General features: G+C 40.0%; 2 protein-coding genes across 3 annotated transcripts in view; one reads left to right on the top strand and one right to left on the bottom strand.

The window, feature by feature from the left end:
• Nucleotides 1-1625: 1625 nt before the first annotated feature.
• ptgesl (prostaglandin E synthase 2-like) lies at nt 1626-7881 on the bottom strand. Of its 2 annotated transcripts, none has more exons than XM_080894526.1 (7): nt 7411-7881; nt 6189-6377; nt 5737-5792; nt 4725-4877; nt 4189-4389; nt 3977-4094; nt 1626-2632 (listed from the first exon to the last, which is right to left on the bottom strand). In XM_080894526.1, exons 1-7 carry the CDS (start codon nt 7864-7866, stop codon nt 2486-2488), a joined length of 1320 nt encoding a protein of 439 aa, XP_080750652.1. In that variant the 5' UTR covers nt 7867-7881; the 3' UTR covers nt 1626-2485. The 2 variants fall into 2 exon arrangements, with proteins under 2 accessions (XP_080750652.1, XP_080750653.1); XM_080894527.1 differs by having other exon boundaries at nt 7420-7881.
• Nucleotides 7882-8975: 1094 nt separating this feature from the next.
• Nucleotides 8976-18180, top strand: part of LOC308403855 (ral guanine nucleotide dissociation stimulator-like) — a 68656-nt gene continuing 59451 nt past the window's right edge. Inside the window, exon 1 of the mRNA XM_080893638.1 lies at nt 8976-9613. Coding sequence (XP_080749764.1) covers nt 9593-9613 — 21 coding nt within the window. The 5' untranslated portion in view covers nt 8976-9592. The remainder of the gene's footprint in view (nt 9614-18180) is intronic.

Genomic DNA, 18180 nt, shown 5'->3' with positions numbered 1-18180 from the left:
CTGTGTGGAGCAAAAATTCATGGTTTGAAGTGTTGTTTTAAATCATTGTCCATGAGAGAAACCAAAGGTTTGATCCAGAAATGATCGCAGACTGTTTTGTAAAGTGAAACTCAAAGTGATTGTTTTCTGAATGTGATGAAGAATAAACAAATGTATTGGTACCAGAATTAGTGCAGTCTACAGTTGTTGAAAATGTGCAAACTAAATGAAATAAAATCAATCAACACTTAGTGGAAAATTTCCCTTTTGGATTTCTTGCTTTTGCTCATCGCGTTGTAGAAGTCTGTCACATTATTATTATTATTTTTTTGCTTTAATCTTCTAAAATCAGATTATTTGGGGCTTGTTCTGTGTATTTTAAACTGTCTGACATGACATTTTGAGCAAATTTGCAATGTACAGCTGTCAGAAGTTTATATGCACTGATGAAGATGAATGAATGCAATTTGGGGCTTTGATTTCTGGAAGGAATGTGCAGCTTGTCTTCTCACACAAGATCAAAACTGTAGATGTTATTTTACTATTTCTCTGAGAGATGTGGTCTTTGTATCTTAGCTTCCATTTAACTGAACCTCTTCAAACATGGCAGCTGTGTTTCAGAGGGTTACAGTATGTTTACTGCCAAGTTTGAGGTCATTTGGATGAACTGTTCTTATATTTTGGCTAAAGGTTGTCTGTTTGCAGTGTTTTATCTGCAGTGACTGCTCCCTGCCCCACTTTGCATGTAGGGGGCTCGACATGTTTGTCTTCACAAAGATCCAAGACCTGCTGTCATGTGTAGTTTGGAGATGGTGGCACTATGGAAAAGAGCTGAGCACAGCTGAAGATGCTTAGATTTTCACTGGGAGTGACCAGGATCAGAAATAAGTATTTCAGAGGCCGGGCAGTTTGGATGAGTGCAGAGGAACAATGGTGGATATACCTTCTAGAGAGACGATTCATAGATTTAGTGAAGGACATGCAGACGGTTGACGTGACAGAAAAGGTTGCTAGGATGGGTTGAGATGGAAGCCAATATGGCGAGCCCAAAAGGAACGCCAGAAGACAAAGTGAAGGTGCTGACACAGAGGAATAGTCTAAGATTTAGGGTTTCCAGGAAGGCCTTCATAGGGGGACATGGTCCTAAAAGGACCTTAATTCCTTATGCTACAAATAAGATTTTAATTTGCATTAAAATGTCCTGAAACAATTTTTCGTAAGATTTTAAATGCCTAAAGTAGATGAAGTGAGACTGAAGTGTAATTCAGTAAAAACTGGTATTCAAGCATGTGGCTTAACCCTTTAAACTCTAACCTAATTTACCCCTTAAACCAGGGATGGGGAACTCCAGGCCTCAATGGCCGGTGTCCTGCAGGTTTTAGATGTGTCCTTGATCCAACACAGCTGGTTTAAATGGCTAAATTGTCTCCTCAACATGTCTTGAAGTTCTCCAGAGGCCTGGTAATGAACTAATCATTTGATTCAGGTGTGTTGGCCCAGGGTGAGATCTAAAGCCTGCAGGACACCGGCCCTTGTGCTGCGGGTTTTAGATCAGAAACACACATTTTTATAAAACTGTAACACATTAACTGCACCAACATGTGGTTTAAAAAGAGACAACCTTCATGTTTACCTTTTTTATTTGACCTTTTTACATCTATGCACACGGAGTCGTTTTTATTACAGTTACTTCAGCTGCGGCTGAAATATTGCATATTAAACACATTCGGTGCCAGCTCGATGATTATTCGTACATTTTTTACCCAAACAGTCGCAGAACATATCGATTCGTCATGGCTTGACCGACACTGCATCAGAGGAACAATCATCTGAAATAAATACAGAGAACATGAACCGTTTTTCCACACAAAGCTGCAGAAACGAGCCTCAGACTCTGCAGTCCTGAGCACAGACGATTTTGATTTCCAAGATTTTCCCATGTGAGATAAGTAGGCGTAAAACTCTAGCTCAGAAATAAACAGTGTTACAAGAAATAATTTATACAGCCAGTTTCTAAATTCCTATGTTCAAAAGGACAAACCAGCGTAGGGAACAATCACGTCTTTCCTTCACACACCAGTCTCGACCTGGAAATCAGTTTAATTTTGTTCATAGCCACACTGTAGACTGCCTGATGAATGAGAATGGAAAAAACCTAAAGTAATTCAAAAATATGTGGATGAAGAAGACTAGCTGCATGAATATGTGCAGATTTCTCCTTTAACCGTACTCTGAAGATGTGACTTTTCTGTTCCTTAAAAATAACAAAACAAGATCAAGTGTTTCAGTGATATTGTTGTTGCAGTTCGTCTATTTCACCACTAGAGGCCAGTAAAAATGACAGACCTTTAAACGAGCAGATTTGATCCACAAAAGCAGCTCTGTTAATGATGGAGTCAATTAAAAACCCACTCACAAGAATTAACAGGTTCAGGAAGTTGAGTGACCACTACAAGAACTGGCGGTGGTCGTCTTCTGGTTGCCGTCCTTCAGGAGCTTTTACTGTTCAGTGTTTATAAGGCTCAGCGTTAAGACCCTCGTGGTTGAGCGTGGCGCTCTCCATGCGTCTGTACCAATATTTCACTTTGGTGTTCGCCATCATGTCATCAAACGCCTGCAGGCCCTCCATCACCCTCAGGACTCCAAACACTGACTGTAACAGAAGAGCACAGGTGCAAAGCCTGAAGATTAAAAATAACTTTTTTCCTAAAGTTTACTCACTGTTAAAATTGTGGCTGCTTGTATGAAACATGACCAGAGTTTCAAATAATTAGGCAATCCCTGTGAGCCAAAAGCTCAGGGACTGGTCGAAATGCCGTATTTCAGGGGTTTTTTCTGCTCTTGGATCTCTGTGATGTCATAAAGGAGTGGATATAATGGACTGTATACTAAGGATGGACATAGTGAAGCCATTTTGTCGTGTTTTTAAATTGGATGTTAGAATTGTGAGGTAGATCTACATGCTCATTGGCTAATGGTTGTCAGTCACACAGTAAAGTGTTCCATCCAGTGCTATCTGCCTGGTTTTGTTACATAAAGTAACTAAAATAAAAATACTAAAATTGTGTAATTAAAGTGTTACTTTTACAGTAACAATAAACATTATGCTTTAAAACAAGCACAAATACAAAGAGTAACTTTCTTGATGGCACTCACATTGATGTGAACACCAGCAAGAAAATGATCCTTTTGAACTACAGATGTTTAAAGGAAAGTACACACATTTTTTGTAAACGTAGAACAAACTGGGCACCAATGCAGCGCCTCCATCTGGGGGAGTGTAACCAAGTTATTTTTGTAACTGTCCTTTATAGATGGTCTGCAAACACATCACACACTGTGGCGAGCTCTCGCTTCTGGGGGTTAAGACTTAGTTTTAAAGTTATGTTAAGGGTTAACTTAGTGGTAAGAGGCTTGAGAGGGCAATAATGGGATTGAATGTCCTCACAATGTCAATCAAACCAACATGGATCAGCGTGTATGTAGGCCCCGCCCCCAACATGCAGCGTGGAGCAGGAGTAGTCACCGCAGGGGAAACGCTGATAACAGAAACCAACTTTTAGCCAAAATAAGATGAGAACAGCTCATCCACACAACATTAAACTTGTTACAGCACTTATTCAGCTCGTCAGCATCACACCTGCCGAGTTTAAGTGAGGTGGAGCAAATCAACAGCTGGAGATACACAACGAACAGGCACATGGACAAAATATTAGTAATCTAGACCTAAAATTTGTATTCGAGGCCATCAGTGCGTGTTTTCTAAAACATCTGCAGAACAAGATGTATTATTCAAGCACCTGCTGACCATTACAGAAAACAGGTTTAAGTTGCTTCAACACTGGCTTCACTTTTCAGACCTGAAAACTACCTCTTTCTATCTCTATCGGTCTGTGGTGAAGCTTTAATCAGGCTAATTTACGTACATTAAATTAGTAACAAGCCTAAGTTGGACCCTGGACCAAGCCTGAGCTGGACCTAAGCTGCGTTTCCTCACCAGGTCTGCCAGGTTGGGCTGATCTCCACCCATGAACTTCCTATTCTTGCCAATGGCTGCCACCCAGTCGTTGACAGCCTTGTAGAGATCCTCCCTGACGTCGTCCTGGAGATTGTGTCTGTTGGGTCAAAGGAGTGAAAATTAATACCTCACGTCCCCAAAAACCTTAAAATTACCAGAAACGCGATAGCCTGTTATCTAACACCACATACCGACTTTTCAGCCTTTTGGAGATGACAAACATGGCCGCAGCGCCAACATATTTGGCGAAGAAGCCTTCAAAAGTACCAAACTTGCCCTCACGTACGATATAGTCGAAGGAGGCCAGGGCCTCGTTGGTGGTTCGGTACACGTTGGGAGATATGAGGTGTACGAGCCAGTCGTCAGCCCACTGACGCCACTTCATCTCCTCTCTGAAATCAGAGCAGAAAACATTTACGATCCACAGAAAAGATGGAGTCGCGGTCTGATGCGGACCACATGACTTTAGTTTGCAGAAAACTCCACCACCACCACATTTTCATGCAGATTTAAGATTTTTCCTTCCAACAGATGCTCATCACACAGATCTTCATTAGAATGATGAAAACAGAAATCTCCCATTGCTAAAAGTAGAGGCTTCATATCAGCTGACCAATCACAAGCCTGAGAGCAATAATGCTCCACAGTCTTTGGGTTACACCCACGTGCTACCTTTCAAAATAAGAGTCCGCTAATAATTGCGTGTGAGAAACAGGGCTTGGCTTACTTCTGCATTTCCTTCTGTGGGTAAACTGCGACGGTCTCGCCCTCGCTCAGCATCAGCCAGTACTTGTTGTTGTACTCGATCACCTCCTTCCCCCTGTCATTCACCGACTTCATCTCCGGGTAGCAGCGAAGGATGTCGGACATGCTCTTCTTCCTGCAAAAAAACCCCAAAGGTAAAGATTTTTTGATGCCTCCAACTCATTTATCCAGGTGGATGAGCCCCACTAAGAACTGTTATGAAGAGAGAAACTATCCACTCTATTTTTTGACAATATATTTCTAGTGTACAGTTTGACCATTTAACACGGGGCATCTATAGTGACGTGCTCACTTTTGGATCCAGCCTCATGTGGCCACAAGAGGAACTGCAGTTCCTCTTGTGGCCACACTGGCTTACTGATGCCATTTCAAGACAAGAACACTGAGCTGGATAAAAATCACATCCAAGTGTATTCCACACCAAAGGAAGTAAGAATGAAACATTAAATTATGTTTTTACAATTAGTATTAAATAACAACACACTTGCTGCAGTGGGTCACTTAACCCCCCCACAGAAATTTTACAAATGTTTTTCTTAAAATATTAACCCAAGCATCCAAACTGTGAGGTTTATTTAAATGTATTGCATTGTTACTTCTTTGGAAACCAAAATAAGAAACCCTGCCCTCAGAACACAAGACCAAGGATTTAACTAGTCGAATAACAATCAGCATATTTTCTAAATTCTAATATTTTCTCAGTAAAATATAGAAATAAACTTCACATACATCAAGTACAATAATAACATTATAATAACATTTTTTAATAACAAGACTTTTAAAATAGTTTTTTCTGCATTTTAGTTTTAATGCTCTGATCAGGGTGGGATGTATTTGAACCACAGAGTTTCCCACCTGAGATTTTATAGATTTTACACTATCAAATTATTTCTCAGAGCTTTATTCGAAGTGATTAACAGAAAATCTAAACAAAATTCCTCATGAAATAACAAGTGAAGGAAGTCACAACTTACTTGTTGACTAAATAGGTCTTGAGCGAGCTGATGATGACAGACGAGTCATTCAGTTGCTGCAGATTTAAAAAAAAAGGAAATAGAGCAGGACATGAAGGGTTTCACAAGAAAAACCGGCACATTTTTTAGGTACTTAATTAGAGACTGGACAAAGGTTTCTCTTCTTTTTTTTGCGGACATGCTTTTCTTTATTTTCTGTCATACAAATTCTGTGAGTAAGTGACTCCTGTGAGCCAGAAGCCCAGTCCTCAGACTGCTCTTAGTGTTGGGATTTTAAGACAATATCCTTAAAATAATATAAAATATATAAATTGTGGTGAGTGAGGGTTATGAAGGCATGCCAGAAATTAAAATCTGTCTGAATGTTTGACAAAAACATAACAAGTCTTAACTTTGTTCTCTCAACAGTGCCCCCCCCTCTCAAAGATTTAAGATGACATCAAATGTCTTACCACCTCACCATCCACCATCAGGATGGGCACCTTTCTGTAGGTAGACCACTTAATCTCCTTCCTCATCACCGGGTTCACCTCCACGATCTCATACGGCAGCCCGTGGTAGTCCAGGAAGGCTCGCACCTTGCTGCAAAACGGGCAGGTCTTGTACTGGTACAGGGTCAGCTTCAGACTGCCTCCTGGAGCCTGGAAGGAGGCAGCAGAGGAAAGGAGAGCGCTATGAGGCTAAAGTATGTGGACACTTAAGAGCTGCCACCCCCAGCTTGGCAAAGGGCTGCTAAAAAGAATGCAAGCTTATTTTTCTGTCCATCTTTTATACTGTCTATGGATCTGAAAGAACTAATACTACTCCACAACAGGCTAATGGAAGCTGGCCAATCAAAAGAAAGTGGGCTTTTAATAAGGGGTGTGGGGCAGGAGGTGTTTAAAGAGGCAGGACCTGAATATAGCTACTGAGGGGGAGCATGAGAGACAAGTATGAGATAAGGATTATTATGAACTGTGAATTATGCAAAGCTAGTGGTGCTTGATAAGGTGATAATACTGCTTATAAATGCTAAGTTAAACCTGCAACACATTGCAGGTGGGTGAATAGAATACCTTTTATCACCACTATACACATGTACAATGAGATACAGAGCGTCTCCTACTCAGTGCAGGTGTGTGGGAAAGAAAGGAGGGTGAGGTGCACAATTCTGCGACACTAATATATATATATATATATATATATATATATATATATATATATATATAACCATGTGCAAGAACACCTCAAGGCTTCAAGAGCAAACGTTTGTGAAGCACAGTGACTGCAAAGGTTTATTGCTGATGGCTATTACAGCTGTGCACGTACAGATAAAGGGGATCCAGGCCCAGAGTTTGGAAACGTTTGCAGACACACAGACAGCAGTGATCCACAGCATTTCTCCAGCCACTAACACACCGTAAAGCAGACCGCCTGTAGTTCATACAGAGCAGATCCAGTAAAAGCAAAACGTTACAGACAAATCTGTAAACTTAATTTTAAAACTAAACAACAGCGCATTTTGAAAGCTTTTATTGTGTTTCTACTCCAGTAGAAACACAATAAAAGGCAGTATTCAGAAGAAGTGGCAGATGTCCGCAGCCGCTGGGGTCTGACAAGTGACCCGGGCTGCACACACCTCAGGCAGGTGAGCTTACTGCAGGCAGACGGTGATGATCAAAGACACCCACTTACCTCACTGACCTTCCTCTCCTCCTCGGCCAGGTGCTGCTGGACGGACAGCTTCACACTCTGATATAAACCCAAACCTCCACCCAGCAGGAAGGCGCAGCCCAGCACCCTGCCTCCCCCTTGGCGCACACCGGAGAGCAGTTTGGACCGGAACCCCGCTCCGCCGGTGCCGTACGCCCTCCTGGATCCGTGCGCGCCCACATTCCCCAGCAGGTAGGAGAAGGCGCCGGACCGACGGGCTGCTGGAGACTCCAGAAAAGACAAGCCGACCTTAGTGAGTGTTCTGGCGCAGGAGGCTGCCATGTTGGCTTTACATAAAGTCCCAGAATGCACCACGAGGGATAGGGTTTGGGCGCCCTGAGCTGAGCCTGTCAGGGTGTGTGCCGCCCCCAGTGGCGCGCAAAGGCAAAACCTGAGAAAAGGTGCAATGAAAAGGGAACCAAGGGGGTAAAAAGACATCAAATAGATGCAAAACCGCTAAATGATGAACAGAGAAAGGCAAAATCACCACAAAGAGATATAAAATAACTGTAAAGAGACAAAAACAAACAAACAAGCAGATAAAGTTAGAGAGGTCAGGTTGAGATGGTTTGGACATGTGCAGATGAAAGATGGTAACTTTACTAGATAAATGATGTTAAATGTGGAGCTGTAAGACAGGAGAAAAAGAGGAACACCCCAGAGGAGGTTCATGGGTGTAGTGCAGAGGGCACGCAGAAGAAGATGCTGGGAATAGGGATAGGGTGAGATGGAGACAGATACAGATGTAAAACCAAGAGATGCAAACATGACATCATCACGGACCTCAGAGGACTACAAAGACCTGCAAATTACAACTACATGGAAAACAACAGGATGCGAAACCGCCATAAAGAGATGCTAAAAATAACCAAGTGGAGACTAAAAGTCACTGCAAAGATGGAAACAATAATTAAATTGTAAAAGCAACCATAAAGAACATAAAACAGACACAAATAGATGCAAAATGATCTAAAACTGATACTGAATAACAATAGCAAAGAGATACCTTTTTGTCTTTTTATTTTGTTTTGCTAATATTCACATTATTCCTCATTCACCTTTGTTTTACTGAGCTGAATGTTTTTGTTTTTTGTGTGTGTTGTAGCTGCTTTATGACAGGATTTTTCTCAACTTTTGGAATAAATTAAGTATATATATTTCCAGACCTGTGGAATTATGTGGGATATCACATAAATTAAATTGAACTGAACAGTAAATAATATTGGACTTCTGACGACTTCTCTGCAGTTTTAACACAGACATCCACTGGCCAAGTTTGCCCCTTTAAAGGGCTATTTCCGGCCCTCGTGCCATAGGTTTTACACGGCTTTGTGTTTAGATCGTCGTTGTTAGTTTTGTTTTATTTTAAATAATTGATAAATGTGTTTTAAATGCAAAATATTTACATAATTGAACTGAATTGCACTGAATTGAATTGAGGTGTGTTCAGGAGCGCCTGTTTTGCCCTGGATGCGTCGGTCTACGTGTGGTGCATTCAGGAGCGTCGTTTTTCCGACTTTCTCTGTGATCGCAGCAGCAGCAGCAGCAGAGGACCGTCCTGCTGCCCTGCTGAAAGCGGAGAATCCCCCTCAGCCAGCAGCGGCAGCAGTACTACCAGCATCATCCATTTTCACTGGTCGAGCCACATCGCATCCTTCTCCGCTCGGACTCTTCGCTCCGCTGGGATGCCGCCGTCGAGTAACGGCGGCAGGGATTCGCTCGGGAGCGCCTGAGCTGGAGGACACCGTCCCCGTGCGGTTTTTGGAGCGTGACTGGGATGAAGGCACGAGGAGACAAATAAAAATCTGATCATAGCCGGCTAACGCTAGCACGCTAACGTTAGCTGCCCGTTTTCCCCTCCCTGCTCACTGACCGATGTGTTTTCCTCCATGAATAAACACTCCTTTAATGCCCCCCCCCCCCCCGCCTTTTTTTTTATTCTTGCGAAGACATGCTGAAGTCACCAAGGACATTTATCTCAAGGATAAAACATCGCAGGGGTCTCCTAACCTCCAAAGGGTAACGCCAGTTAGCCATTAGTACCTTTTATTTTTTTACATTTTTCTCGCTCGTCCGTGGAGATGCTGGCTGAGGAGGAGTGTGTCTAGCGCTGAAGCAGAACTCGCATGGATACTCACTCCATGAAGGTCATGATACTGAGAGAATGATCATGCTGGAAAAACAGGTAAGAAATCAGCACAGAGCCGTGAAGTCAGCGGGTTCGTATTTAAATGCACACCTGAGCTCATTTGCGTATCGTAATTAGGCTACATGGGGCGCGTGCTGCACCCCTGCCACAGCTGTGATCTGATAGAAGTAACGGGCTGTAAAGGCGAATTTATGCAGGTGATCAGCACATTTTTAATGATAATAATCCCCCCCCTCTCTCTTTCTCCCCGGCTTAAAGTCTGCCTCTCTCTGCCACTCTCTCTCCTGCTGCTCTTTAAGCCATAGACTGTATATAAAGATGTAAGACATAGCATTTACAATAATTAAATGTGTTTTTGATTTTGGGGGGATTAAATCGACAAGACATTATCAATGTTGTGAAGCTAGGGTTGCACGATTTTGAAATTTTAGGTCAATAAAGACATTTTGTAAAATAATTAGGACCTAAATCTGATCCCCCCAATCATTTATTTATTTATTTGTTTGTTTGTTTGTTGTTATTAATTCCCACTTGCGTGACTGGAAAGAATAGATCTGTACTATATTATTTGTTCGAGTCACCAGTAATTATGGTATGAAAAATTCTAAACATCTCACCTACCCAACTGAAATGGAATTTCTTCACAGATACAAAATTTTGTTATTGTTAAATTAGGTCCATGTTAACTCATTCACTGCCAGCCATTGGCAGTGAATGAGTTAAACCCATTGACTCATTCACTGCAATTGACGGCTATAGACGTCAATGGCAGTGAATGAGTTAAGTATGTTGAACCTGACACTTGGAAAAAAAATACAAACGGTGTATGTAATGTTGCATTTGCAGGGGGATGGTGAACATAATGTAGAGGACAAATCAAAATATAAAAACATTTAAAAAAAAAAACACATGTTAATATTTGATATATATATTATATATGTGCCAAGTTTTGTTCAGATTGGCCCACCTGGCACTTAAGACACATATACCACATATCTTACAATCATTATAGTAGGATTAGGGATTCACCAACTGTGGAATCATGGATGAATACCAATGTTTTTTGACAGATATCGGGTTCTGATGCCGATATTTTTTTTCAGTCCCTTTTGGTTTTGTTGATATTCAGGGTTACCCTTGTTTCTGGGAGGCAAATTAATTATAAACTATTAGGGATGCACCAAATTGTGAAATTCTGGCAGATACCAACAGGCAAAAATAATAATCCAAAGTATATCTAGTTGTGATGCCAACATTTTCTTTTCATTTTTTTATTAATATTTACATTCACCTCTGTTCTATGGAACAAATCTTATAAAATTTTAGGAAGTCACTGCTTGTTAAACAGGTCAATTCTAATAAATAATATCTGATGTTTTTTTCTTTGTTTTCTTGTTTTTTATTCCCTCCCATGTGCCTGGGAGAACAAATAAATCTTCATTATAAAATATTTGGGATGCGCTGATTGTGATTTCTGTGCAGATATTTTATTAAGCTCGTGGCGATACCAATGTATTTTTTCTTTCTTTTTTTTGGTGTTATTTATGTTCGCTCTTGTTCCAGGTAAACAAACAAGCCCTCGTGCTGTAATGGGAATTTTTTGGCCAATACCAACATTTAAAATAACAGTTTGTCAGGCATCCGCTCCTGATGCCGCCATTTGTCTTTTTTATTTTGTTACATTAACTTTTGTTACATGGAAAAATAAATTGTTATTGTACAATGTTAGGTATGAATTGAATGAAGTCCTGGATGGATAAAATTGTTATAAAATACCAATTCAACCAATATTTTTTCACCACTATGTTTATCTCCAGTAAAAAAAAATAAAATAAAATAAACAACCAAAAAATAAATAAATAACTGTCCTATTTTTTAACAGTTTTTCAAACAAACTGACAAATAGATTAATTAGATATTGAAGGTTTAAAGTTGGAAAATGGATAAAAACCGAACATACCTCAGTAAATTCACTTAAAATGTAAGTGGCAAATAAGAAATCCTAATAAAGACGTGTCTATGGTTACATTATTGGCCAAAAATTTCACTGAACAGTTTTTAAAACTAGTAGGCAGATGCTTGTTTGTCTCCTAGGCTTATAAACTGAAGTATGAGTTATTTTTAGTGATAGTTTTCTGCTTGTTGTTGCCTCTTGGTACTTGCTTCAGGAAATGTCCTTCAACCAATAGAACTCATAATCTTATCTGTCCAAGAACGGAGGGCAGGAGGTGGTGTTGACGGGATGTTGGTGGAGTTACTTCCTCTTGTTTGCTTCCATAAACAGAGCGTTAATGTTACATCTTACCGTCAGAGATGTGAGGAGGTGTGTCTGATTTTAATTCTTTCAGTCACTCAGTGGGAAGTTAATCAGTTTCCTTAAATTGTTCCTGTTGATTAATTTTGTTTTTGCAGTGTTTACTCTCCTGGTGTCTAAAGGCGTGAGCTGGAAAATCTGAATTGTATGCAGGTGTTTGTGTTACTTTTTGTAAAAATATTTTATGATTCTAATAATGGTATAAAAGTCAGTCAGTTACAACCAGTCAGCTCAGAGAGGCCCAGAGTTCGATATAAACTTTGGCCTAAAGTCTAGCTAAAAAGAATATGTTGGGCAAGTTGATTGCAAGCCTGTTTGGACTTGTGTCGGTGTTTCCATTAATTATAGTTAGAAGCACTGTTTTCAGAATCTTAATTAGTCTCAATAAGCCGTGTCATGTTCATTATCAGGATTAAATATATTTTGCAGCTTCCCGCTGATTTAACTAAAAGAAAAGGCCTCTCTTTTAGTGGGAGAGGTTGCTGTGATTTGATGCTGTCATGGTATTTTCTTGTCTTTTCTATTAAAAGTCCCAGCTCATAACTGTAAGACAGGGTTACAGCCTCACTGTGTTGTTTCTATAATTTTTCCATGCTAGAAATCATCAAGTAAACCCGATGAATCTGTGTCAAAGGTCACTGCTGAGCTTTGTCTGCGAGGCGAGCAGGATGGATGTGAGGCTTCCCACCGCCTCCGTTCAAAGGCTGCGTTTAACCCTCAGCTCTCACTGCCTGGATTTTACTGTAAACACCCTTATTCTTCTTTGTCTCCTCCATGTAAATCCTGCTTCCTGCTGCTGGTATTATTGATGTTTATCTGCTTCTGAAACATTTATTTGCACTCCCAGTTTTGGTTTTTTTGTACTATTGTAGGAATCGCAGATAAAGCTGTAAGCCTCTCTGTCGCTCCATTTTCTGCACAAACCACTCCATTCTTGAGCTTGACTTCACTCCAAGCATATCGGACTTCTTTGTCTGATGGAATGTGACAAGAATCAGACTTTTTTTCTCCAGTTTTTAGTCCTCGGGGTTTTTCTTTTCTTTTCTCCTTTTTTTCATTTATGTAGAGGAAGGGCTTGTCCTTGAAATCTCTTTTCTGAAGAAGCCTTTTTGCACTGCTGGGCAAAGTGTATGAATAGTGTTGCAAAGTGCAGGAGCTGTGTAACATTTCCACTCGTTGATGACACTTGTTTTGCCCCACTCTGTTTTTGTTCGGTCAGCAAACAGCTCGAATTTTTGTGTCAGGGCTGCCAACATTTGTCCACGTTTGTGACAGGATTAGATTTGAGTGTGTAGACACTGTAATCATTTGCAGGCGTGTTCATGCTGAGTGAAGGCAAATTTTTCCATCCAGAGACTCTGCAGGCCAGAAACAAGATGATTTCAGGATACAGAACAGGCAGAAGAGTCCGGAAATTTCTTTGTATGCCTGTCTCTGCTCTTAGGAATCATATGTGATAGATAGATTATATTTTTAGTATTTTCTTTCCTATCTGTATACAGTTAGAGCCATGAGTTTTTGAACGGTGACACTTCTTTTTTTGTAGTTTTTGCTCCATACACCTCCATAGTGGAAGTACTGACTTTCCGCTTTAATTCAGGGAGGGTAAAAAGGTATTGCATTAACTTTGTTAGGCAGGCATTTTATACACCACCCCCCATTTTCTGAGGTTCAAAAGTAAGTGGACATCGTTGACTAATGAGCTTTACTGTTGTTGCATGACAGCAATGAGTAAATGGTGTCTTTTCACTGGAACTCTTAGTATGAGGTCAAAAGAGACGCTGATGCAAGTGAAGGAGGCTGAAAGAAACAAAGTAAGCCCAACAGAAAGATTCCAGAAACTGTCCTGCTCATGAAAAACAGCTGAAGACATTTAAAGTGCATGAGAATTATTACAGAATTACTTCCATGGTTTATCATCCAAGTATCATAGAGGCTCCTTGAACTTATTTAGTCATTTTGGCTTTAGGCTTCATTTCAAAAATCCTGCTAAAAAGCCAGTTCCTTCCTCTTTGGACAGAAGAAGCTAATATGAACTTGGACCAGAATGATGGGAGGAGTAAAGCAGGGAGAAGGAGAGAAACAGCTCATGATATGAAGCATATCACATCATCTGTCAAACTCAGAGGAGGGATTGTTATTGCATGGGCATGTATGTGTCAGAGGAACTGGGTCACTGGTGTTTGTTGATCATGTGACTGCCGAAAAAAGTAGCAGGATGAGCTCTGAAGTGTACAAGGCTACACTCTTAGAGAAAAAGTCAACTTTCTATTTGTGCACATGGTCACACATACAGTTTACAGTTGGCACGGATCTACTTTAAGTCACAATTATGTAGGGCTGTTCGATATATCGTTTGTTTTGTGGCGTCGCAAAATAAACTGTTTACGGCAATATTATTTTTACACTTTTGATGGTCGCTGTAGTGGCTATATTCATTTCTTAAAGTTCTCTCTTTCTCTTATATTTAATATAACCACACTACCGACAGACAAGCGCCTGTTTTTATGCGTTGTCGTTAGCAACAACGACGGTAACACCATCGCGTGTCCGCTTGTTTATTTTCCACATAAACCTTTCACAATAAAGCTCAAGATCCTGTTGAGACTTTTCAAAATAAACTGAATCACGTGAAAAAGTATGCAGAGTTTATGGATGAGAAGCAAAAAAGAGGCGTCAGGTGCCTAAAAATAAACCTTAGACTCAAACGTTAGAACAGGTTTTTCCCCGCAGCACGCCGTGTAATAAATACTCACAAAGAAAACGGCGGCCGTTACAATTTATGTCTAAAAATGTATAGCTTCATGCATCGGTTAAAACACTCGACTCCAGCTACTCGACGCCCAGCTGGAAACACTTCACGTAAGTCGAGCTGCCCGAGATTCACAGAATTTACAGAAAATGTTAAAATTTTGTAATTTATATCGTTATCGGGACGATAGATGTCTTATGTCGGTCATATCGCACAGCCCTACAATTATGAGTGAAATCCTCGTTCTGTCCTGCACAACCGGCGTCGCCTTCCTGCTGTGTTTTCCAAAAGACTAAGAACAAACTGGGTATTTCAGTAACCTTAAACTCTTATTTCAATGTGTAATCAGGCTGCTGACATTAAGAATAAGAATTATTTGTTACTTCAGCCTGATTGCTCCCAAAAAAGGAACTCAAAGCTGTGATTGGTTGGATTACCATTGCATTCGGTGCCTATCCTTATACTACTTTCTTCTTCTACCCCATTATAATTTGGATGCAGGTTTTGTACTTTGCACTCCATGCCACTCTGCAGAAATAAACCTGCCAATATATGATGCTGTTATATTATAGATAAATCTGCAAAGCATTAAATGAGCAGTGTAAGCTGTCTCCAGCAATCAGATTTAAGTTATATACCAAGGAGTGAATCAATGATTCTAATCCAATAATATTATGAATATTATTCTGCATTATGAGTATGTTCAAGTATTTTTAGTACATTTTAATGCTAAAACCTTTGCACGATTCCAACTTTTACATAAGTACTTAAATGTTTGTCTCACAACTGTACAAAATATTTTTTTAAACCTTTCATGTATTTCATATGTATCAGAGCACCGGTCTGCACATGAGCCTGAAAACCTTAAAGTCATTCTGATCTAATGTTCTGCTTTCCTTTTAGCACCTCTCTCTCTTCATCATAGGAAGACATCATTCAAATGACTCATATTTAATGCCTTTTCAAGTACAGTTTGATTTACATAAAGCTCTAAACCATTACCCCCTAAAAAGTTAAATTAACTTTTATAACATTTAGTTAACCAAAGGAATATATTTGATCACAGTTCTACCATGGAGCCAACTCACAACCACCTGTTTCACAAGCCTGATGTGACAGTTAAGGGGTGGAATGGAACATTTTGTAAAAGCAAATAAATCCTGACGTAAAAGCAAAATAATGAATTTTAATTTTTGACCTTGAAGATATGTTTACAAGTTCTTTGCAGCCTAAATATGACAGTGTCATAGTTGTGCAGGAAGTTGAACACATAAGATTCACCCCTTTCCTTTTCCACCTCCTGACATCTTTTTCTCATTACTGATTGGTTCTTGTGTTTTCTAAGTGAAATCACCTGCCACACATTCTTTTTGCCTTCCATAACTTCCAACCATCCTGTCCATCTATCCATCAGTCCATTTTCTCACGCTTATCTGCTCATCTATCTAAGCATAGAAGCCCAGATCTCTCCTTCTCTCTCCCCAGCCTAGCCTTCTCCTCGAGCTTTGCCGGGGAAACACCCAGGCATCCCAGGCCAGCTGAGAGATAAAATCTCTCTAGCATGTCCTGGATCTGGCCCGGGCCTCCTCTTGCTAGAACGTGTCCAGAACACTTCACCCAGGAGGCATCGTGTCAGATGCCCGAACCACCTTAACTGGCTCCTTTTGATGTGGAGGAGTAGCAGTTCTAGTCTGTACTCCTATCAAATGACTGAACTCCTCAGCCTGTCTCTAAGGGAGAAGCCAGCCACCCTTAGGAGAAAGCTCGTGACTATAGGTGAGGGTAGGTATGTAGATCGCTTTTTTACAGTTCAGCTCTGTCTGACAGAGAAAGAGTGAGCGTAAAATACCTAATCATTTTTTCTGAAGCATGTTATGATGGCTATATCCTTTATGTATCTCATAGGATGAGCACATTGCCCAAACCTCCTCATTAACTTAAAACAATGTTTATTTATCCCAGCAGCCAAAATATTGAATATAGCCTAAAACGAAATAGCTTAAATAAACTAGAATAGCTCTATAAAAATAAGTATAGCATGACAGAAAATATATGAAAGGGTTGGTTTAATAAAAAAAAATGAAAAAAGTGAATGTTTAGTGTCATTAAAATAATCTTAGCCAAACCTTCAGCTATAAAACTGCCTGCACATAAAAGTGAAACTTGTCTTTACATCTCCATCATTTTGAAATTAGCTTCAAAGACACATATTGTTCTGTAGTTCTCTTTTCAGTTCATTGACTTTCTGAAGCCTGTTTCTTGTCAGCAGCACAATAAGCCTAACCCTCTGGATTGTGGATGCGAACATCAAAATGACAAATTTGATGTTTACAAAACAAAAATGATCTCATATCAAATAGATACGACCTCTTTTTATGCTCAGAGAAAATCAGATAAGATTAAAACATTTTTATTAATTTGCAGATTATTACCATTAATGTTGTTGAAAGTTGTGAGGAGCAAAAAATTATATTTAGATCAGTTTAAAAAGTGTGAAGGACCAGATTTACCCTGTCCTTGACAGGGTCTTAAAGATCTTCTTGATTTAAACTAGGTTACAGGCCAGTTTTCAATAGATAATTTCTGTTTGTTTCTATTCTTTGCTCAGTCTGCTGAGCAAAGAATAGAAACAAACAAACATAAAGGTTATATTTTCCTGTTTACATGTTTCTTTTGATCTTTCCTTGAAAGTCTCGTGTTAAGAAGTCAGAACAAGTACTGTTGTTGTTGTTGTTGTTCTGTAATCTGTAATCATTTGTCTAAAAGCAGCGTTTAGCCGTAATAACAGGTTTGCACCCTGTAGTCGTGTCTCGGATGAACTGACTTCTCGTGTACCTGCACCGCCCGTCCTGTCTTTGTCTGAGTCCGCAGGAAGCCGAGCTGCAGGTTACACTCTGGCTTCCTGTCCTGGCTGTGTATCTATAGACGGAGGAGGAGGAGGAGGGGGTCTATCTTATATAGCCCTATGAAGAGCCAGCTTTGCCTCCCTGTTTCCATGACAACCGCTCTCCTACAGTATTCATCCGTGGGACGGTCTCTGCATCTGAAAGCAGTTCCCAGTGGTGTTTCAGGCCCTCTCGCTCTCTTTTCCTTCAGCTTCTTTGCTACTTCTTTTACTTCTTAATAGTGTTTTTAAAAAGCAGCGGCAGTTCCTCATCTTTACTGGCTGCTGTACTTTTAAATCTCCATGTTGAGGATCATTGAATTCAGCACTTTTTAAATCAATTCAAATTTTCTACTCAATTCAATTCAGTTTTATTTATACAGTGCCAAATCACAACAGCAGTTGCCTAAGGATGCTTTATACTATAAGGTAGACCCTGCTATAATTCTTCAAGTTCCTCAAAACCAGCGATTATTATTTCAAGAGTGACCTGTGCACAAAGGATGTGCAATAATATAGAGTCAGACAAATAATACAAAGACACATTATACATGTTCACAGTTTTAAATAAGCATGTGTAAGAATAACTGCAGATACATGTAAACTTATACTTCAATGAAATAAACCCCTGAACTGAAATAAAACCAGTACGC

Source organism: Rhamphochromis sp. 'chilingali' (assembly GCF_963969265.1).
Source record: "Rhamphochromis sp. 'chilingali' genome assembly, chromosome: 10".
Classification (NCBI taxonomy): Eukaryota; Metazoa; Chordata; class Actinopteri; order Cichliformes; family Cichlidae; genus Rhamphochromis; species Rhamphochromis sp. 'chilingali'.
This window is presented reverse-complemented; position numbering and strand designations above follow the sequence as displayed.